General features: G+C 40.7%; 1 protein-coding gene across 2 annotated transcripts in view; it reads right to left on the minus strand.

Annotated features, from left to right (window-relative positions):
- stub1 (STIP1 homology and U-Box containing protein 1) overlaps positions 1-24,256 on the minus strand; it is a 42,774-nt gene that overhangs the window by 6,258 nt on the left and 12,260 nt on the right. For both annotated transcript variants that reach the window (XM_072560051.1, XM_072560052.1), the window contains 4 exons: positions 14,915-15,113; positions 10,929-11,094; positions 7,534-7,624; positions 1,206-1,262 (listed from right to left, as the gene is read on the minus strand). In XM_072560051.1, coding sequence (XP_072416152.1) covers positions 1,206-1,262; positions 7,534-7,624; positions 10,929-11,094; positions 14,915-15,113 — 513 coding nt within the window. The remainder of the gene's footprint in view (positions 1-1,205; positions 1,263-7,533; positions 7,625-10,928; positions 11,095-14,914; positions 15,114-24,256) is intronic.

Below are 24,256 nucleotides of genomic sequence, written 5' to 3' on the forward strand. Positions count from 1 at the left end.
GTCGGCGGGAGAGGAAGAAGCGGAGGGCTTTGAGGCCTTCGTGATGGGGGATAGAAGTGTATAGGGACTGGATGTCCATGGTGAAGATAAAGCGTTGGAGGCCGGGGAAGCGAAAATCATGGAGGAGGTGGAGGGCGTGGGTGGTGTCCCAAACGTAGGTGGGGAGTTCTTGGACTAAGGGGGACAGGACAGTGTCGAGGTCTGCAGACATGAGTTCGGTGGGGCAGGAGCAGGCTGAGACAATGGGTCGGCTGGGGCAGTCGTGTTTGTGGATTTTGGGTAGGAGGTAGAAACGGGTGGTGCAGGGTTGTGGTACTATGAGGTTGGAGGTGGTGGATGAGAGATCTCCTAAGGTGATGAGGTTATGGATGGTCTGGGAGATGATGGTTTGGTGGTGGGAGGTGGGGTCATGGTCAAGGGGGCAGGAGGAGGAGGTGTCTGCGAGTTGGCGTCTAGCTTCAACGGTGTAAAGATCGGTGCGCCAAACTACCATGGCACAGTTGGCTCACCAATCTTCTACCCATTCTAATATGACACCCCCCCACTTTCACACTGTGCAGTAACAATGCAGTTAACTCATTCCCTCCATTTCATGAATGAATTCAGTCAAGTCTATACATCCACATCTTTCCATTAAGCCACATATAAAACAAATGATAAATTTGTTCTTGTGTTACATCATCACCAATTGGTTAATTACCATTTTACATTCTTTCATTCATGGCGAATCCATCAGCGGATTCATCATCATATGTATTCTATCCTGTTCACTGCCCCTTTGCTACATCTGCCATTGCCCCTTAACTACATCTGCCACCTGCCTTTAGTTTGCTTTCTCTATCTTTGGGGATTAAATAGGGAAGCAAAGAAAGCCCCAACAGCATGATTTAAATATAAACATATGTCAAAAAGTACAAGGACTGTCCAGGCTGTCCCAGCCAGACAATGAGCAGCCAACATCAACAACTCCTTCTGCTGTCACGTAATGCCCCGGGTAAGCGACAACATAAAACAATTCTCTTTTCATCCACGTGGTCTGTGGTGAATAGAATGTCTTTATTGGATTTTATCTTCGACGCTGAAACACTATTCCGTACAGCATGAACACATTTGGGTTGTATGAATAACAAATATTTTGATGCCAATAAAAACTAGCATATACACAACGATTGCATAAATCTCTAATTCCCCATTTAGCAACCCACCTTTCTCTTTTCATCCACCTGGGAGAATAAATCATCCATTTCATTCATGTACTTGTCCTGTGAAATGGAAGTAAAATGAATGATTAAGCATGAACTTAAGCAAATCACAACTATACATTATCAATATAAAGCACAATTGCAAAATCAGTTTCTGTCTAAAAGTAAATCAACATGCATTACATTAACATGCATTCCCAAGATTTATCAATTCAGAAGCACTCTACAAATAAAGGGAGTAAATGAGATTACTGTACATTTTTCTTGTGTAGTAAACCATAAAGTTTGTTGTTCTTTCCTTCCTCTTAAGAGTGACCATGCAAACAAGGGGAGTGTGGGACACAATCCAACTATAGCAGGGAAAAAACATGCAGGGAGGCAACGGACATACTTCCCTTTATCTGTTGACATTAAGTAGTATTTGTTTATTCAAATGATAAGCCTTTTCTAAGAGACATATCAAGTGATGGTCAAATCAGCTGTATTGAAGCCAATGAGGTGGTTAATAAAAATGAAACAAGACAAACCAATACTTAATTTGGTTTGTGGTTGTCACAAATAACAAAACGAAATTCAGCTTCATCACCGAAGTCATATCTCAGTTCAACACAATATATAACCACTCAATTGGTTACAAAATGGTTTGTTTAAGGGAGGCGGCAAATATTATAATCGGCGTAATAGGCCTATGTGCATGCCAACAGTTGACAAGAGAATTGAAAGGGGGCACTCTGTACTAAAATATAGATGCCAATTTAGATAATGTGAGTGTAAAGAACTGGAACTGAAGGTCTTTAGGACAGGTAGAATACATTTAAAAATTATTTTAGATTTATCACGTGTATATAAAAACAGTGAAAAGTGTTTTTCACGTGTTAAATGCAAGGTGTCACCACGATCCAGCACGCTCTTGAAACACTGAATAAAAAAATCCAGTTACTGTTTCAGGGCATTTTCAAGCTTCTTTTATCAAGTCACTGAATGATCTAGTCTTTGAAGAGAGAACCTCTGAGGAAATCAGATAATTCCTATAGTCAACCAGGAAAAGCAATTTAAAAGCAACACTACTTAATAGAGCAATTCTAATGTAACTTTATCAAAAGAGATGCAAACAGTATTGTCCTTTGCAAATTAGCAGCCTTTAATCACTGTGTGCCTTGCTGAAATTTGTTCTATCACTTTACTATTGAATATTTATTTCAGACTTTAGCTGATAACAAGATCTCACTGCAGTGTCAGTTTGCTGCCTTTCTAGGACAGGGAGGTTCCCAACATTGCACTGAAGTGCCACCACAAGCATTCCTAATTTTCTTTTGTCATCCCAGCCATGTTGAAACATATCAGAGCAAGACAAAACATTCACTAGGAAGCAGAGAGTCAAGGATTACTGATGAGCGTAACCTGAAGCACAAGAGCCAAGAAGAACAAGAATAAAATAGATGATTAAATTCAAGAAGATCACAGAGTCATAGACAGTACAGAAACAGACCTTTCAGTCCAACTTGTCCATGCCGCCCAGATATCCCAACCCAATCCAGTCTCATTTGCTAGCACTTGGCCCATAGCCCTCTAAACCTTCCTGTTCATGTACCCATCCACCTTCCAACAGTAAATGCAATATTGCTATAAAATAACATCTATTAAAATCAGTCCTTTAAAGACTGATTTATATTTTAATTACTGTTAGAAAAATAAAAATTCAAATGCTTTGACCATGACATTGACATTGTAACAGTGACTAGTTTCAAAAATATTTAAATGACTAAAGTGCTTTGGGAAATTCTGAGTTATTGACAGACACTAGACAAATGCCAGTTGTTCTTTCTTCAACCTCAGATGGTTGTACACACAGTACAAAAGTAATACAGTGGAAACTCAATTATACGAACGTGATGGGCCGGCACTATTTCGGTCGGATAATCGATTACCCGGAAAATCGATTAAATGCCTTTCCTCTGGGGCTCGGAGTTTTGAAGTCTGCTCCCTATTCAAGAGACTGCAGCAGTACACAGCGCGCCAGCCCCCGACCCCCAATCCGGTCCAACCCCGTCCCACGTCCCCCCAACCCGGTTCAACCCCACTCCTAAACCCAGCCTAACCTCACCCCCAGCACAAAGCATGTGAGCCTCCGCTCCAACATCCCTTGTCCATACTGGCCCCTCTCTGGGGCATCCGGACTGCACACCAACAAGACTGCTGCTGCAGCTGCCTTTGTGAGGTAAGTCTCCAAATAGCGCGCACACGCAGCAACACACACAACTTTTTACTGCAACTTTTTGACAGGTTCCATGATTGCCCTGTACAGGACAATGTTGGAGGGATTAATCCTGGAAAGGGGAGGGTTTAGGGTACACCCAGTGTAGAACTCCAGGGAAAGTGTGGGGAGAGAGAGGGCAGGCAGTCAGCCATTTGGAGACAGTGCCTGTTTAATGACTGTAAACAAAAGATGACATCACTGCTGGAAACATGTCTTTAATGTAATGTTTCTATCAGGACCTCGAGATTGCATTCGGATAATCCGATTTTCGGATAATTGAGTTTCGTCTGTACATTTTTTCTTTGCTTTTAAGCAACAAGAATTTAAAATGAAAACTACATTTCATTAGCCAGGTACATGTAATAAATACAAATTCGTTAGTGAAACTGATTCCCTTTGATAAAGTATCATAACTAAAACACTGATGAATACAGCATTCGTGATACTGATATTAGTTTCAGCGTTTGAAGAAGTCATTGAACTAGAAACATTAACTCTGTTTCTATGTCGAAAAATACTTCCAGTACTTTGTATTGCAGTTTTTCTTATAACTGCTTGTTTTGATGAAATGAAGAAAGCGTCCATTACTTGCCATTATTCCACTGCCTGCCAAGATTTCAGATACTGCTTGCTTAACCTCTGAAGCAACATCTTTACATGAAAGGATAATGGATAAATGTCTCAGTTCTGCCATAAGTGCATCCAGATCTATCAACACTGGAAGCTGACATTTATATAGTGTCTTTCAATAACTCAGAATTTCCCAAAGCAATTTAGTCATTTAAATATTTTTGGAACGTAGTCACTGTTACAATGTCAATGTCATGGCCAAAGCATTTGAATCTTTATTTTCTAACACTAATTAATGTGCAAAGCCTAATCCCAAAAGATAGTGTGAAAGAGCATTCAAATTACCAAAGAACATCTGAAACTGTCTCATTCATCAAGAAAAAGCTACTTCATTGTCACAACTAAGATACTAAGATACTGAAAATAATATAATACTTTTGAGACAGATTCCAGTCTTCTCATGGTATCCTGTCATGCTTTGATCCTGTTACTTCTATTAGTAAGTAAGCTTGAATGATGATTTAGCCTGCATTAATTTAACTAAATATGTTATTTACTGATGCCTGAATAATAGCAGATGTTATATGTAGTTTGAGAAGCAATTTCCTGTGTTCACGGTTAAGTCGTAGATCTGGGGCAGTCTGTTTATGGTAGATAGTATGTGCTCACAGAACCAAACAATAACACAAGAAAAACATGGTTAAAAAACTAAATTGCAATCCACATGTAATTTCTTATTTATTAAAAAATTTAGAAAATAATTTCTCCAGCTATAAAACATATGAACAAACAAATTAGGAGCAAGTAGTAGGGCATTCAGCCCCAAGAGCCTGTTCCAGCTTTCATTAAGACAATGGCTGATCTGACTGTGGCCTCAAAGTTATATTTCCACCTAACCCCTGCAACCTTTGACTCTCTTATTAATCAAGAATCTTTCTATCCCAGGCCGAAAAATATTCTGTGACCTCACCTTCACTGGAATATGATTTTATTTCACAATTTATGCGAAGAACAAGTATGATTTTGAATTTGTCACATGTATTTTACAGTAATACAATAAAATGCAGTGAAACGCTTTCATTTGTCACCTTACATTTTGAATTTAAGGAAAAGGAAAAAAAGAAGAAATAGCCTGAAAAGAGTCCATCAGTCCTGAGCCAGCTCATCACTCTGCCATCTACACCAGACCCAAGCAACATCGACATCGCCGATCCTCAGGCCATCTTTTCCACAGGGCTGATACTCCTCAGTCACTGCCTCACTGCTGCCTGCGCCAGACCAACCAACATCAGAGTCACTTGGCCCATCTCGCTGATGTTGGTGTCATATCCTTCCACCACCACCACCTGACCAACCACAAAGTCACTGATCCTCAGATGTGATCTTTTGCCACTGGGCCTACGTCGCCTCAAGACGATATAGCAGCCGCCGATTCCAGGTCCTGTGCTCGCTCTGGAAAAGTCAATAGAGGGCTCACTCTTCTCCGCCCCGGGGAAGCTCGAGATCCATGGCTGACCCACTCCAGGCCTGTGTCCTAGGCCTGCTCGAGACCACTCAAGGTCCACGTCCTAGGCCAACTATCGCTGCCATCGATGTCTTCCAAACTCAGGACAAGGTCAGTAAGGTTTTAAAAAAGACAGAGAAAAAAAATAAGAAAAGCAGTCGGAGCGGATGAGCTCTGGCACAGGAACCCTACTCCGCCATCTTGAACCGGAATATATCAAGTAGTTAAGTGATAGAACAAATGACATACAATGATTAAATATTACTAATTTGTTAAGTACAAGGAAAAAAAGAGCTCCAAAGACACTCAACCTTCTGAAAAATAATTCTCCTCACTTCTGTCCTAAATGGGATGCCTCTTATTATTAAACTGAGCCCTTGTTCTAGTCTACCCCACAAAAGGAAAGATCCTTTCATCAAGTCTCCTCAGGATTTTACGTTTCAAGAAGATCATTTCTTATGCTCTTAAACCTGAATAGATATAAGCCAAGCCTGGCCAATCTTTCCTCACAGGATGATATACCCCCATCCCAAGTGTCAGCTGTGGTACCTTCTCAGAATTGTTTCTAATATATTTATTTCCTTTCTTAAAAAAAGGACATTAAAACTATACACTGTTCTCCAGATGTGGTCTCACCCATGTTCTGTAGGACTGTAGCAAAACATCCCTATTTTCATATTCCACGCCCCAAGCCACAAGTAACAACATTCCATTTTACTAACCACTTGCTGGACATGCATATTCACAGTTTATAATTCATTTACTAGGTCACCAGATCCTTCTGTAACTCTATCCTGCAACCTCTCTACATTAAATAATATGCTGTTTTTCTCTTCTTCTTGCCAAAGTCAACAAGTTCACAATCATCCACATTGTACTTCATTTGTCAACCTTTTGCCCACTTACTTTGCAGTCTCCCCATATTCCCTTCAGAAATTATCTTCCTATATTTCTTTGGATCATGAGCAAATTTAGCAACCATACATTCAGTCTCTTTAAGCAAGTCACTGAGCAAACTGCATATAATTGAGGCCCCAGCACTGATCTCTGTAGCACCTTACTTATCACATCTTATCAGCCTAAAAATGTCGTTTGTATGCCTTTGATTTCCTGATATTGACCAATCCTTGACCCATACTACTATGTTGCCCCCTACATCTCGAGCTACTATTTTACATAGTAATCTTTGGTGTGGCACATTATCAACAACTTCTGGAAATCTAAGTTCAGCTCATCCTCTTTAGACAAGTTGTTTATTACTTCTTCAATTAGTCAAATATGATTTTCCTTTCACAAAACCATGATGACTCTGCCTGACTGCTGCGAGAGTGGCCCTCTAAAACCTTTGTCATTATAGATTTCCAATGATAGGTGTTAAGCTGGGAGGCGGCAATGGCTTAGTGGTATTATCACTGGACTACTAATCCAGAAACCCAGGTAATGTTCTGGGTATCCGGGTTTGAGTCCCGCCATGGCAGATGGTGGAATTTGAATTCGACAAAAATTTGGAATTAAGAATCTAACAATGACCAAGTGTTGGGAATAAAAACCATCTAATTCACTAATGTCCTTTAGGGAAGGAAACTGCCATCCTTACCTGGCCTGGCCTACATGTGACTCCAGACCCACAGCAATGTGGTTGACTCTTCACTGCCCTCTGGGTAATTAGGGATGGGCTTTAAATGCTGGCCTAGCCAGAGATACCCTCATCCCATCAATGAATAAAGAAAAAGAAAATCAACTGACTCATGATATCCTGTCTCCTCTTTTCCTTAAATAGTGAAGGTCACATTCACTATTTTCCGATGTAAAGTGTACTCTGAAATGAAAAATAACCGGTACAGAAGTAACCTAATTGTTGGTGGGAAATTACTCAAATTATTTTAACTATGAACTAAAATATTCTTTTACTGGATTCACAAAGACCAAAAATGGTAGACCTACATTACAGTTTTGGAGTTCAAATCGTAAACACTCACAACAAAGAAAATAGGCCTTACGTGTCTGGCTTCTATCTTTGCGATTTCAATTCGGGTTCGAGAATCATCCATATTCTCTTCATAGTGTTTCCGTTTACATTGTTCCACTTCCCTATAAATTGAAAGAAAATGAGTAACACAGTGTCCCAACAAATCTCCATGGATAGAATCTGCTACAGGAGTATACCCTGTCCCCACAGCAGCAAAACTGTTAATTTTGATGGACTCTAAACCAGAGAAGTCAAATATCCAGGGTCCTTTCTGTATAACCTACCATATTCCCACCAAGAGTGCATTAGAAAGATAAAGCTGGCTCCCGGCCCTGAATGTACACTAGGAATTTGTAAAGGCAGCAAAGCTTCTGCCCCTTACTTACAACAAAGCTCTACAAGGAGCACACACAATCCAAGCTGCCCACCAGCTGCCACATGACACAGACGTAAGGCCCCTCAATCCCAAAACAGCACCCACCCATGTGTCCAGGCTAAGACTGAACCTGTGAAGATTTAAGACCCTACTTTCAAAAACAAAAGATTATTGCTTTAAAAAGAGATCAGGGAAAGTGTCACTTTGTCCATCAGTATTTTCGAAACCCTTGCTTTATCTGGCACAGTATTGGACCATAAGATATAGGACCAGAATTAGACTATTCTGCCCATCAAGTCTGCTCTGTCATTTGATCATGGTTGATGTGTCTCAACCACACTCTTCTCCTTCTAACTTTTGATCCTCTTACTAATCAAAGCATGGCATAGTTTTTTTTTAGCTTTGGAGGGCAATTTAACAAGTTTAATTACTTCATGACTTCACCATTCCCAAATCTAACGTCGTCAAGCACCATAACCACCTTCCCATGCCTCAAAATATACTGCCTTGTGTATTCAGTCTACAATTCTAACAACATCAGTCACTTGCCTTCAATTATTTAGATCCTATGCTTTCTAACTCTTTTTCTAAACCTTCAATATCTTTATTACTTCTGTGAAAGCATTTTTGGTTACCATACCTAATATCTCCCATTTCAGCAATGTCCATTTTTGTCTGGTTATTGACTCAGTCATTTGAGCTGTTTTATCTGCATCAAAAAAGTGCTCTTGATGCATGTTACTGTTGGTATGGAGTTACAAAATATACTCTACAATTGCAACCATATTTGTTACAGCAATTCATGGTGTTTAACAGTAAAATTTCAATACAATGTGTGAATTTATTGCCAGAAGAGGAGGGGAAAACCCAACTTAAACATTAAAAATTCAAATGGGAGATACACCTGGTGTGTACCCGAATTCATACAGGCATGGTATATACGATCTATACTCTAAATGTGCAAATTAAGTTACAAAACGAACTAACAACATGCAATTTGGGACTGCGGAGATGGGTACCTCCACTGGGTGTAGGTTAAAACAATGTCAGTGGCATGCCGTAGCTGCAGACTTTCTCATGTACCAGTAACAACCTGTACAATGTCTTCTTTCCTTAAATGCAGACTGGACAGTGACACCTTTATTCCATACTTAATGCAGTTCATTCAAGTACCTCTCACCTCACCCATTTATAGACCAGAATGGCAAGAGCAACTGAAAGTAATCAAAAATACTGGGATACGAAGTGGAATTGTCAAAACGTATTATTTTCAGAGTTAATGTTACACATCAGGGATAAGGAAACTTTTCCATGGTGTAAGCTATGTTACAAAGGAATTGTAGAGTTTTGACCTAGTGACAGTAAAGGACCAGCGATATATTTCCAAGTCAGGATGGTGAGTGGCTTGGAGAGGAACTTGAAGGTGTTCATATACATCCACTGTCCTTGTCCTTCTAGATGGATGTGGTCATAGGTTTGGAAAGTGTTGGGTCAGGTTCCTTGGTGAATTTCTGCAGTGCATCTCGTAGATGGTACACACTGCAGCTACTGAGCTTTGGTGGTGGAGGGAATGGATGCTTATGGATAATGGTGCCAATCAAATGGGCTGCTTTGTCTAGGATGGTGTCAACCTCCTTGAGTGCTGTTGGAGCTGCCCCCATCCAGCTAAGTGGGGAGCATTTCATCACACTCCTGATTTCTGCCTTGTAGATGGTGGATAGCCTTTGGGGAATCAGGAGATGAGTTGCTTGCTGCATCATTCCTAGCCTCTGACCTGTTCTTGTAGCTACTATATTTATACATGACCAATGTCATAGGATATTAATAGTGGGGCATTCAGTGATGGCAGCAGAATCAAATGTCAAGGGGTGGTGTTTAGATTGTTACTTGCTCCTTGTCAGCCCATACCTGGATATTGCCCAGCTCTTGTTGTATTTGAATATGGACTGTTTCAGTATCTGAGGAGCTGTGAATGATGTAGAACATTATGCAATCATCAATGAACAGCCCCACTTCTGACCTTATGACAGACAGAAGGTCATTGATGAAACATCTGAAGATGACTGGGCCCAGGACACTACCCTGAGGAACTCCTGCAGTGATATCCTAGAGTTAAGATGACTGATATCCAACAACCACAACCAACTTCCTATGTGCCAGATAAGACTCCAACCAGCAAGAGTGTTTGCTCCCGAACTCCCACTGATTCCAGTTTTGCTAGGGCTCCTCGAAACCACACTCAGTCAAATGCAGGTTTGATATGAAGGGCCATCATTCTCACTTCACTTCTAGAATTCAGCTCTTTTGTCCATGTTTGAACCAAGGCTGCAATGAGGTTAGGAGCTGAGTGGCCCTGACTGAATCCAAACTGGGCGCCACTGAGCAGGTTATTGCTGAGTAGGTGTTGCTTGATAGAACTTTTGATGACACCTTCCATCACTTTACTGATGATTTAGAATACACTTATGGGGCTATAATTAGTTGAATTAGGTTTGTCCAACATTTTTTGTACAGCGCAAAATTTGGCAATTTTCTATATTGGCAGATAGATGCCTGTGTTGTAACTGTACTGGAACAATTTTACTAGGGGACCAACACATTCTTTGGTACTATTGTTGGAATGTTCTCAGGGCCTACAACCTTTGCAATATTTAGTGCAAATGTTAACCCTGCTTTCTCTCCATAGATACTGCCAGACCTGCAGAGGTTTTCCCTCAATTTCTGTTTTTGTTTCTGACATTGGATCCATGGACATCAGTAGATTCTTAATTCCAGATATTTTTATTGAATTCAAATTGCACCATTTGAACCCGGGTCCCCAAAATATTATCTGTCTTTTTGAATTAATAGTTTAGCAATACCGTTGGGCCACAGGCTCCCTCTAAGCATCTGGCCCCGTATGCACAGATGTTTCATTATAATCCTATCTGCTTTGAAATATCCCTAACTTTAATGAACATAAAATTAAGCATTTTTTCCAAAGTACTTTGAAATGAAGCCCACTTATTTATGTCTGTAAATGGATGCACTCAAAACTAATCACTGCATACCTTTCCTTTTCAGAGAGGATCAGTTTGGTGAGGTAGTCATGGAGATCATTTTCCTGTTGAATTCTTTTGTCTTCAATGCTGTTCCAACGCTTCTTCTTTGCCATCCTCAGGGCACTTGGTATATCATCCCCAAAATTCAGCCTTTGTTCTTTTGCGAGATTATAAGCTGGAAAAAGGGAGTTTGTATACAAGCTATAAAAACAGAAGGCAAAAAAATTATCCCAGCTTCCCAATAATGAGCAGGGCTCTAACAAGGGAAGCCACTACTTAACAGACATTACAGCTTTCATACTTGAGACCCAACTTTGCCAAGACCACATTAGAATTGCTTAGAAAATGCTATGGTTGACATCAGTGTTGATAAAAGGAAGCTTTTTTTTAAAATGCAAGCAACTGTCCTCAGAAAGCACACAAAAGGACAGTAAAACGTTACTCACCACATTATGCACCACATTCCCACACTTGAGAGAAGTTGGAGCAGGCCATTCAGCCTCTCATATTGGCTCAGTCATACTGGAACTTGCTGACGATCTATCTTGATACTATATTAACGTACTATTCTCACAACCCTGATATCGTTAGAAAGAACAAGAAAGCTATCAATCTCTGGCTTCAATTTATTCAATGACTGAGTCTCCACACCCCTCTGAGATGCAGAATTCCAAAGATTAACTACCACAACTGAAGAAATTCCTCAAATCAGTCCTGAAGAGCTTGCCTTTTATTTTGAGACTCTCTCTCCTGGTCCTAGATTCCACAATCTAAATAAACAAGCATTCTCCCTACATCCACTCCGAAAAACCCTTTAAGATTATTTTACCTTTCTAAGCGACTGTCTTTCATTCCTCTGAACTCCTGAGAACACAGGCACAGTGTCTGCAACCTCTCCTCAGAGGACAGTTCTATAATCCCAGAAATCAGTCTCATTAATATCCACTGCATTCTCTCCATGCCAAGAATATCCTTCCTTCGGTAAGGGTAACAAAACTATACACAATACTCCAGATGCAGTTTCTCCATGCTCCACAAAGTTAGTCTTTTGCTTCTGCATTCAAATCCTTTTGCAATAAAGGCAAATATACCATTTACCCTCCAAATTGCTGGTGACATCTGCATGCTAGTTTTCAGCGATGACCAATGCCATGTCAGTCATTTTTGATATCTACACTTTTCAATTTCTCACCATTCAAGAAATACTCTGCACTTCCATTCCTGCTTCACGTGACATTACCACATTTAGCCACATTCCATTCCATCTGCTATGCTTTCATCTGCTATATTTCTCAGAAAGGATTTGCTCTGTTCATAATAATTATCAATTATTCATCTTCAAAATTAACAGTGGCTCAACCCATTATATCTCTTCATTTTTCACCATTAACAACAGCCTGTTAAAGATCACAATACAGTCCCTTTTAAAATCTCAGGAACAGAGTTTACAGAACAGCATCAGCTGAGTACTGTTTTTTTATTGAAACCTAACAGTAATCTCCCAGATTAAATCCCTGCAAACACTTGTCTAGTTTCTCCTCTTTTATATTCACCACTTGTGCTTTCATATTGCCATGAAATACTTCAGTGAGAAACATCAGAGCACATTCATAACTCAACATTTGTGCACTTAAAAGAAAAGTATTTGGTATAGCCCTCCACCTGCTCCACAATGACGTGGCTTCATATGTCAAGACCAGATTGCAACACCAGGGTCTTAACATAAATAGGACTATGGCAGCTTGTTCAGATCACCCAACTGATGGTGATAAAGGATTTAGAGACAATAAATTTAAGCCTTAAACCACTTGCACTACTTAGCCTTGTCTCTAAATTTAAAGTTTACATATGAAGGAAGATAACATTCCATTACACTGAGAATAATGTTAATGTTTATGAAGTAGCCTCATTAGAAATGTTTAAGATTACACCTGTTTTGTTATAAGTTTCTCCGCATTCCCCTGCTTCAGTATCTGTCTTAGTGCTTGCCTAATTTATTACACATCAACATTTGACTTGGTCACAGTGCTGAATAACTTGCTTTAGGAACCACTCTTCATAGGTTCCAAAAGAAAAGATGAGACAACTTGTCAGTGGTCCATCGGAGTGGCCACAATGAATTTTTATTATTTTCCCACCCTTAACTATCAATCCAATGGGATAAATGTTTCTCTCTCGAAGTGCAGCCAACAGGTCTTTTTATGAAATTACATGAAAGTGATTTCAACTTTGTTCCCATTCAGTATTTAACCATAACACGACATTACACCATCCGGTAGTGTAGTTCATTTAAAAATTGCCAAGACAACATATTAGAGTTGATCTTCTGAGTGTGAGCACATTGGTGAGATAGAGCACAAAGAGGACTATCCTGCACCTGTCCTGTACTACATCTGATCTTCAAAATGCTGAAACAATGGCATTCAATTCCCTTGAAAGATCAACCCGCTATGCTGGACAAGGTTATGGACACAGTGCTGTGGAGTGAAATGATTTCTCACTAATAACAAGAAACTAAACAGAACTAACACAATTAAACCAGTGCTTCAACTCAGGGCAATATTACATAAGAAAATTTCAAGGGAATTCACCATCTTCGAACATGATAGTGCTTTGAAATAAAGCACTGAATTTAATTGTGTTGGTTCTGCTTAGTTTCTTGTTATTAATGAGAAATCATTTCACCCCACAACATTTAATTCATAACCTTATTCACACAGCTAATTGATTTCACTTACTAGGTTGATTTATGGAGGGACAGTCTTCTGAGAAGAGGTTGAGTAGACTGGGCCTGAAATTGTTGCAACTATAGAAGATCGAGAGGCAACCTTATTAAAATATACAAGGTTCTTAGCCATCCTGGCAGAGTCTAGGACCAGACAGCATAATCTCAGAATAAGGGGTCACACATTTAATACAGAGATGAGGAGGATTTTCTTCTCAGAGAGTAGAGATTTTATGTAGTGCGTTAGGACAGGGGGCTGTTGAGGCTGGTTCATTAAGTATATTCAAATCGGAGAAAGACAGATTTTTTAATCAGTAAAGGAATCAACAGTTATAGGGAAGAAGCAAGATATGGAGTTGAGGATTATCAGATCAGTCATGGTTGCACTGAATTGCAGAGTAGACTCAATGGACTGAATGGCCTACTGTGTCTTATTACAATCCTCAGGTTTACATCAATCATAAGCACAACTGAGGTCTGACCATCTCACTTTGCTTAAGGTCATAGTGAAAATATGGACAATAAAAGCCAATGCACTTACAAAAGTGTATCTGGAGGTGCCAGTATGGACAAAATCAGAAGTCACATGATACCAGATTATAGCCTAACAGGTTTATTTGAAATCACAAGCTCCTTTGTCAAATCCTTCCTCCTAGTCCAAACCTGTTAGGACTATAACTTGGTGTTGTGCAACTTCTCACAGAAGATTGGATAGTGTAGTCCAATGAATTTAAGAAAGCACAGGTACCATCAGTCCTTATGACTGGAAAAGGACAGGGGCAGATAGATTTTCCTCAGATAATAAAATATGTGGATTCCACTCCTATGAACCACAAAGGAGGTTATCAAGGACAGTGATGAGAAAAAAAAAGACAGGTTCTGGGGCTGATCTCACAAGCATGCTGATCAGTAGGTGGCAAATAAATGGACAATAATGATATACTCTTATACTTGTGAAAAGCCAGACACACAAAAACCAAATGGTTACCACTTTCTAAGGTCATCACTAATTACATTGCATCTGAATGCCTTGGAAGCGTCTTTAAAAATATAAATACCAATAAAATTATTGTGAGGTCAAGGGTACAGATTTACATCAAATGACCAGCTCTCAACAAGGGTTCACCTGCCTTCATAATTATTCACATTCTGCATTCACAATGGCTAGTAGCTCTTGTTGGTATGCCTACAGAGATTGGATCCAGTCATTCCTATTGCTGTTTTTCAGTTAACACCATTGGTTATGAAGCTGAAAAATATGACCCCTGACCTCTCTGCAGGTTGCCAATAGCTTCATCGTAGTTCTCCATTTCCAGTTGGCACTGTCCCAGGAAGAAGTGGGCTTTAACAGACTGGCTGTCCAACTCCAGAGCATGTTTACAGTCTGCCACAGCCTTATCAAACTGCTGCATCTTCACGTAACACAGGGCACGGTTTGTGTGGTACACAGCCACAGATGGGTTACGGTTCTGAAAAACAAAGCCGAAGAGGTGGATGCAAATATCATGAGAGTTGAGGTTTAAACTGGAATGTTACAGCTCTAATCAGCATATTAAATGGTGCTGTACTAACAGAGTCAAATCAATGTTTCAGCCAGATTAACAGTGCATCAAAAGACAAATAAATCCTCTTGAAACTTTAAAACAAGAAGAACTAAATGCCTTTAGGAGCTTGCATCTTTATTAACTACTAAACAAAATTGTTTTGAGATACGTAATTTCTCAATCTGCATTTAAAGCAATGGCGACAACAGAAGTATAAATTTTTAAAAAATAAATCTAAACTCAGGAACGTTGGGTTACACATCAGTACCTTTCCATCGCATATTAGCTTTGGGAAAGGAGAGAAGAAAAGAGAAAAATTTTGGACAGGAAAAGCTTTACTTTCTTTCCTGGGTGAAATATTTCCTTCCTGTGTGGTTTACATGTGAAAATCTTCATTTCCATGCAGAATTGTATGTCAAATATGCATTCTCTTGCCCATTTCAAAGGACACAGTCATCCAATCAAAGTCTCCTCAGAGTTTTGAAAATCTTGTACAGAAAAAGGGCCCAACTGCTGCAAGATGTGCAGAAAAATCAAAGCATGAGGAATTAAGCAGATAACCTGTGTAACTGGGTGTAGTTTTAGTCTGGATGCATTCAGACTTGCGCTTTATCCACACTTGAAAGTTCTAAAACTTCTAAACAATTTGCGAGAATGAACTTGAAATCAGCTTTCCCCCTACGACAGGGTTCCGAATGATGAAGCAGATTGAAGGACCGAAATCTACAACCACAGGAATTGAGGCATAATAAATCTGAAATACTCAGGTGGTCAGGTAATATCTGAGACTGACCTAAAACACTAACTCGGCTTATCTTTGTAGAGATGTTGCCAGGCCTTCAAAGCACGTCCAACACTGTTTATATTTCAGATTTTCAGTCTATCACTTTCAGAGTTTGCAACCTGGAATGCCTGACCAAAAGAAAGGATGAAGCTCTAATGTTTTCTACTGAATTGTCACCCAACCTAACAAGTTATAAAGGGAGATACATATATACTCAACTGTGCCTCTCAGCAAACATTTCCTAATTATTTCTGCTTTAGAAAGCCTGCGCAGGTACAGACTGGAACCAGGCAGCGAATCGAACATTCATTATTTGATGCTTAAAGTTTTAACTGAATATCACACCTATTTATTTCAACCGCTGTAGTCAATTCTACATTTTTTCATCATCATTTTAGTGGATTTGTAAATATCAGAAACTGTATCAGGTCACAATAATCCCAAAATTCATAAAAACAAATAAGACTCAAGAAAACAAATTTTACACTTAGCTCACTAACATTAACTACATTGTAACTTTAAAGTCACAAATGACCTTCTATGTGACTGCAAAAAAGATTGATCATTCTATCCTCATTGAAGATCTCTCCATCGCTGTCCAGCTGCACTCTTGGCTACCCAGTTGCAGCCACAGAATCAGCTGGAATGGCTTCACTTCTCTTCCCGATCCTACGACATTATCACTGGTGTTGCTCAAGGATGTATCCTTGGCCCCTTCTATTTCTCATCTATGGACTGCACCACCCAAAAACACGTCAGTTTCCAAATATGCAGCTCTACCTCAGCATCACTTCGCAACTACTCCACTACCTCCATGTTGTCAATCTGTTCATCTGATATCCAGAACAGTGACTTAGCCATAAACTCTGTCTTTAGCTGCTGAGTCTGTCCACTCTGCTCAGGAGACTCAAAAATACTGTGAACATTTTGGTCCCCTTATCTAAGGGGAGACATTCTGGCACTGGAGGCAGTCTTGAGAAGGCTCACCTAGGCCAATCTTAGGTATATAGGCATTTTCTCATGAGAGGTTCAGCATATGTTTGTTGGAATTTAGAATAATAAGAGGAGGTCTTATTGAAAGATGCAAGGGGTTCAGGGTAGATACAAAAAGGATTGTATGAGAATCTTGGAGCAGAGAGCATAATCTCAAAGTAAAAGGTCCACAACTTAAGACAGAGGTGAGTTTTTTTAAAAATCTCAGACGGTAGTGAATCTGTGGAATACTTTACTGCAGAGAGCTGTCAAGGTTGGATTAAGTATATTCAAGGCTGAGATAGACAAAGTGAACACGATGCTTCACATAGCCTACTTCTACGTCTTATGATCTTGCTGTTCCAAAAAGGATTGGATAAATAACTGGACACTAGATGATTGGCAGGGATGTTGGGGTAATTCAGTTGTTATTTGAATGAGCCTGATCAGCCTCTTTAAGGGCTACATTGTTTGTACAGGGTTTGTAGAGTGAAAAGCATGTGCACGCACTCGCGCGAGAGGCAGTGTGTGTGTGTGTGTGTGTGTGTGTGTGTCAGTCAAGGTTTCCAACATTTATTTTCATGTATTCAACACAAATCAGTTAGACACTTAACAAATGCATCTCACTTGGATTATCATTGGATATTCATTGCTAAATACCTCAGAGTTCTCCAGAGTTTTAATTTTAAAATGTTCAAGTACTTGAAGCACCCATTAAAACTAGGGATATATTTCCCTCCCCAACCCTATTCACTGTCTGCAAAGATTGTTCCCTCCGTGATCAGGTGGTCAGGTTCACGCCTCCTAAAAACACCACCCTCTTGTCCTGGCACATTCCCCTGCCACTGCAGGAATTGCAAAACCTGCATCCACACCTTCCCCCCTCTTCATTCATCTAAGGGCCCAAAGGAGCCTTCCACATTCATCAAAGTTTCATCTGCACTTCCATACGTCATTTATTGTATCTGGTGCTCCCAATGGAGTCTCCTCTACATTGAGGAGACTGGACGCCTTCTCACAGAGTGCTTTAGGGAACATCTCCGGGACCAACTAACTCCACCACCCCGTGGCTGAACATTTCAACTCCCCCCTCCCACTCTGCCGAGGACATGCAGGTCTTGGGGATCCTCCAACATCACTCCCTCATCACCCAATGCCTGGAGGAAGAACACCTCATCTTCTGCCTCAGAATCCTTCAACCCCAGGGCATCAATGTGGATTTTACCAGTTTCCTCATTTCCCCTCCCCCCACCTTACCCCAGTTATAGAGTCATAGAGATGTACAGCATGGAAACAGTTCCTACAGTCCAACCCATCCACACCGTCCAGATATCCCAACCCAATCTAGTCCCACCTGCCAGCACCCGGCCCACATCCCTCCAAACCCTTCCTATTCATATACCCATCCAAATGCCTCTTCAATGTTACAATTGTACCAGCCTCCACCACATCCTCTGGCAGCTCATTCCATACACGTACCATTCTCTACGTGAAAAGGTTGCCCCTTAGGTCTCTTTTATATCTTTCCCCTCTCACCCTAAACCTAGGCCTTCTAGTTCTGGACCCGACCCCAGGGAAAAGACTTTGTCTATTTATCCTATCCATGCCCCTTAATTTTGTAAACCTCTATAAGGTCACCCCTCAGCCTCCAACTCTCCAGGGAAAACAGCCCCAGCCTGTTCAGCCTCTCTCTGTAGCTCAGATCCTCCAAACCTGGCAACACCCTTGGAAATCTTTTCTGAACCCTTTCAAGTTTCACAACATCTTTCCGATAGGAAGGAGATCAGAATTGCACGCAATATTCCAACGGTAGCCTAACCAGTGTCCTGTACAGCCGCAACATGACCTCCCGACTCCTGTACTCAATACTCTGACCAATAAAGGAAAGCATACCAAACACCATCTTCACGATGCTATCTACCTGCAACTCCACTTTCAAGGAGCTATGAACCTGCACTCCAAGGTCTCTTTGTTCAGCAACACTCCCTAGCACCTTACCATTAAGTGTATAAGTCCTACTAAGATTTGCTTTCCCAAAATGCAGCACCTCGCATCTATCTGAATTAAACTCCATCTGCCACTTCTCAGCCCATTGGCCCATCTGGTCCAGATCTTCTTTTAATTTGAGGTAACCCTCTTTGCTGTCTACTACACCTCCAATTTTGGTGTCATCTGCAAACTTACTAACTGTACCTCTTCTGCTTGCATCCAAATCATTTATGTAAATGACAAAAAGTAGAGGGCCCAGCACAGATCCTTGTGGCACTCCACTGGCCACAGGCCTCCAGCCTGAATAACAAACCTCCACCACCAGCCTCTGTCTTCTACCTTTGAGCCACTTCTGTATCCAAATGGCTAGTTCTCCCTGTATTCCGTGAGATCTTACCTGGCTAATCAGTCTCCCATGGGGAACCTTATCGAACGCCTTACTGAAGTCTAAAAAGATCACATCTACTGCTCTGCCCTCATAAATCTTCTTTGTTACTTCATCAAAAATCTCAATCAAGTTCATGAGACATTATTTCCCAAGCACAAAGCCATGTTGACTATCCCGAATCAGTCCTTGCCTTTCCAAATACATTTACATCCTGTCCCTCAGGACTCCCTCCAACAAGTTGCCCACCACTGAGGTCAGGCTCACCGGTCTATAGTTCCCTGGCTTGTCTTTACCGCCCTTCTTAAACAGTGGCACCATGTTTGCCAACCTCCAGTCTTTCGGCACCTGACCTGTGACTATCGATGATACAAATATCTCAGCAAGAGGCCCAGCAATCACTTCTCTAGCTTCCCACAGAGTTCTTGGGTACACCTGATCAGGTCCTGGGGATTTATCCACTTTTAACCGTTTCAAGACATCCAGCACTTCCTCCTCCGTAATCTGGACATTTTGCAAGCTGTCACCATCTATTTCCCTACAGTCTATATCTTCCATATCCTTTTCCACAGTAAATACTGATGCAAAATACTCATTTAGTATCTCCCCCATTTTCTGTGTCTCCACACAAAGGCCGCCTTGCTGATCTTTGAGGATCCCTATTCTCTCCCTAGTTCTCCTTTTGTCCTTAATATATTTGTAAAAACCCTTTGGATTCTCCTTAATTCTATTTGCCAAAGCTATCTCATGTCCCTGTTTTGCCCTCTTGATTTCCCTCTTAAGTATACTCCTACTGCCTTTATACTCTTCTAAGGATTCACTCGATCTATCCTGTCTATACCTGACATATGCTTCCTTCTTTTCTTAACCAAACCCTCATTTTCTTTAGTCATCCAGCATTCCCTATATCTACCCGCCTTCCCTTTCACCCTGACAGGAATATACTTTCTCTGGATTCTTGTTAGCTCATTTCTGAAGGCTTCCCATTTTCCAGCCGTCCCTTTACCTGCGAACATCTGCCTCCAATCAGCTTTCAAAATTCTTGCCTAATACCATCAAAATTGGCCTTTCTCCAATTTAGAACTTCCAAACTTCCAGCTCAGCACTGCCCTCATGACCTGTCCCATCTGTCAATCTTCCTACCCACCTATCCATTCCACCCTCCTCTCTGACCTTTATGCCCATCTCCATCCACATACTGCACTCTCAGCTACCTTCGCCCCAGCTCCAGCCCCCTCCCATTTATCTCTCCATCCCTGAGGCTCCAAGTCTCATTCCTGATGAAAGGCTCCGGCCCGAAACATCAATTTTCCTGCTCTTCGGATACTGCCTGACCTGCTGTGCTTTTCCAGCAACACACACAGCTCTGATCTCCAGCACTTGCAGATCTCACTGTCTCCTTATTGGTTGGATCAGGATTGTTATGGAGATGCAGCAGAAACTGTTGGTTGTCAATCTAAGTCAGCCAGTTAAACTCAGACCAGGCAGGTAAACTCTGATTAATTAGAACATTTTTATTGTGATTGCAGCAGGCAGTGAGAGTCTTCCTCTGCTTTTCCTCAATGAAAACGTGTAATGTATAGGCAAATTCCTTTAGCCTATAATGAACAGAGTCTTCCCCGTGAATATATGTAGCTTCTAGTATACTCAAAGACATCATACAGCAAGCCCAAACGTAAATCTTAATTCCATATCTGGTTCAATTCGAAGCACAGTTAGTGGATTATGTCCAATAGTAGAATCACCTGTAATACTGGAAACAGGTTCTGAGGGTTTCAAGCATGGGCTGGTTCAGCACAGTCGGTACATCAGCTGCAGGAAATGACCTACATAGCTGGAATGTCACTGGTACTGAAACTCTCAGTATATTACTCATTGGTGTGGTAGACAAAACATCTGTTTAATTTGACGTCAGTGTCCTGTTAGTGAAGAAAACCACTTGTGTTCACTGCATAGTAACAATATCAAAAACAACACCTTGATCAATCAACCTGCCTAGTCTAAGCCATATTTACTTGTTCCTGCGGCATCTCAATGCCAACCACAGTCCAAAATCAGAATCCTTTCATCACACTACATAAGTTGGTGTTCTCTTTCTAAGCTTGACTTGCATTCTAGCCCTGATGAGAAAAAGGAAAAAGACCCCTCGGAATCCTAGTAGCACACAAACCCACCAACACTCTCAAACAAAAACTAACAAACATAAAAGACCCAGTACAACCCATGGACAAAACCAATGTCATCTACAAAATTCCATGCAAGGACTGCCACAAACACTACGTAGGACAAACAGGAAGAAAGTTAGCCACCAGGATACACAAACACCAGCTAGCCACAAAAAGACACGACCCTCTCTCCCTCGTAGCCCTACCACACGGATGAAAAAAACCACCATTTCGACTGGGACAACACATCTATCCTGGGACAGACTAAGCAAAGACATGCCAGAGAATTCCTAGAGGCCTGGCACTCCAACCACAACGCTATAAACAAACACATAGATCTAGATACCAACTTTCAACCCCTCAGAAAACGAACAGGAAGTGACATCACCACAAACCCCAGGAACCCCATCCAGGAGAAAGATATAAATAGAAAGCAGGAGACAACAACTTCACTTCACTTGGAGGTCGCCACTGATGATGTTACCTAGCCAGGTAATGAAATGTCTAGATATCAAACCTACAGCTCAGCGAGCAAATCTACACCCTGTACAAGTACTCTAGCTTGGCAATTCTGGAATATTTGTATATTTTAGTTCATTAGGATATGGTATCACATGATCTCAGTGTGATTATTCAGTGCATAATCACTTTCAGTAAAGCTACTCAAATCCCAACATATTTTAAGGTCACTTGATTGGAAACTGAACTAAGCTTCTAATAAATCTTGTCCAGCTCATTGACAAAGACTGACTAGTGTAATTTAGAGTTTTGGTTACATTATCTTTAGGGATGAATATCAAGAGATGAATCGAAGGTATCCTTCTGCATTGTAACAACTCTGAATTCTCGAAAGAGTAGCAACGACGATCCCAACGCTCAAGGTGACTATAATTATAATGTGCAGGAGTGCTCCTCCCAAAACACTTAGTTTCCTCTTTCAGCTCTGTCCTCCAACAAGAAGATAAGCTTCTTCAGGGCTTATGCCCGAAATGTCGATTCTCCTGCTCCTTGGGTGCTGCCTGACCTGCTGCGCTTTTCCAGCAACACATTTTTCAGCTCTGATCTCTAGCATCTGCAGTCCTCACTTTCTCCTATAGTTATAATGTGGTAATTTTTACTTTGTTGGAGAAAATGATTGGGGGGAGGGGGTGGAATCTGATCCAGGCCTTTAAAATGAGTGATGTGAACTTAATCCCATTATTCACGTTAAAGTGCAACTATGGGACTGAAGTGCAAGAATTAAGATTACCCAATCAAAAATAAAAGTACTAGATATACAGAAGCGTTCATTAGAAATAATATATTCCTTCATTGAGCAGGATATTTCAAAAGACAAAATAGACTAAGAGTTAGGAATCCACAGACTTTATTTAAAACTCAAAGTAACATAAGCTCTTTATGCTGGGATAACGGGAATGCCACCTTAGCAGATTAATGGTTATTTGTGATCATGCCAAGTACATGACAAACTGGTCAAAGAAGGCAGTGTCTAGATCTCAGAAACCAAATCTTGATGTGTAGCAGTTGAAAATTCTCTATTCTCGTACCAGGTCTACTTCTGGGTTACTCATTCATTGATGCTTGCAATAAAAACAAACAAAGTAGGAAGGTGAATAGATTGACTGGGGCCTCAATGTCACAATGATGTTCAACGTTATTAAGTGTTTACATAGAAAATCATTTGAAGACAGCATTCATTTGAACAGTTCCTTCTGCACATCAGGTGCCAGGAAATGTGCCAACCTTTTAGGCATACCAAAAAAAACGTTAAGCAAGAGAAGATTAGTGTAGAGTTCTCTCAAAAGTAGTAAAGGCCTCAGAAAGAGACTACAATCCAAACACTGGAATGATCACTAGAGAATTGGTGTCAATTGAAGTAGGGACTATAATCTGAGTGTAAGCAAATTCCAAATCAGGCACACTTCCCATTTTTAAATCAGCCTAGATTCTTTTTAAACCCTTCCCTATCAGGTAAAATGGATCTAATAGCGGGTATGTGTTACCAACTTTGGTCACAGTGGATGAAAACCAGTGCTCCTCCCAAAACACCTAGTTTCCTCTTTCTGCTCTGTCCTCCAACAAGAATCTACAATACCACAATTCTCTAATGAGGTTGGAAAGCAATTGTGGAGGAGGTAGAAGTTATCCATGTTACTAGCTTACTCCTACTGAGTACTACTCACAAAACCTTCTTCTTAAATTGCAATAAACCTGCCAACAGATCAGCCATTTCTCCAAGCTGATTTTGCAGAACTGAATAGAAAGTGACAGAAATTAATATTAATGCTTCCCAATTCACCAACCTAGGGCTCTATACTAGGAGCAGAAATGAGATTACTGCCCATAGTTTGGATTAATTAAATGGCTGAGTCTGGAAATTCACTGATGAATCTCTTGCAGATGTTGATAAAGTCGAATCTCTGGCTTTGTCCCTTGCACAGGACAACCTCACTAACCTTCCTTTCTATGCATCAATGCAGTGTCTAGCCAGTTTTATCTCAAAATTGCTGTTTCCACCCACTGGTCAAGTCTGTGCCTTCAATTCAGCCATTCCAAGACTGGTCAGAGCTGCACAGTCAAAAAGAGAAAAACCATAAACATACAAGTCAGAGGAAAGAAATTAGAAAGAATGAAGAACTATCATAAAAGTATAACAGCATCTTTCACATGTTCAGGAAATGCTGAGGTAGTTATGACCAAGGAATTATGATAAAATCGAGTCACCTATTTTGTTGACAAATGTAGCTCACTTGAACACAGTTTACACTTCAAG

This window comes from Chiloscyllium punctatum, chromosome 40 (assembly GCF_047496795.1).
Source record: "Chiloscyllium punctatum isolate Juve2018m chromosome 40, sChiPun1.3, whole genome shotgun sequence".
NCBI lineage: Eukaryota > Metazoa > Chordata > Chondrichthyes > Orectolobiformes > Hemiscylliidae > Chiloscyllium > Chiloscyllium punctatum.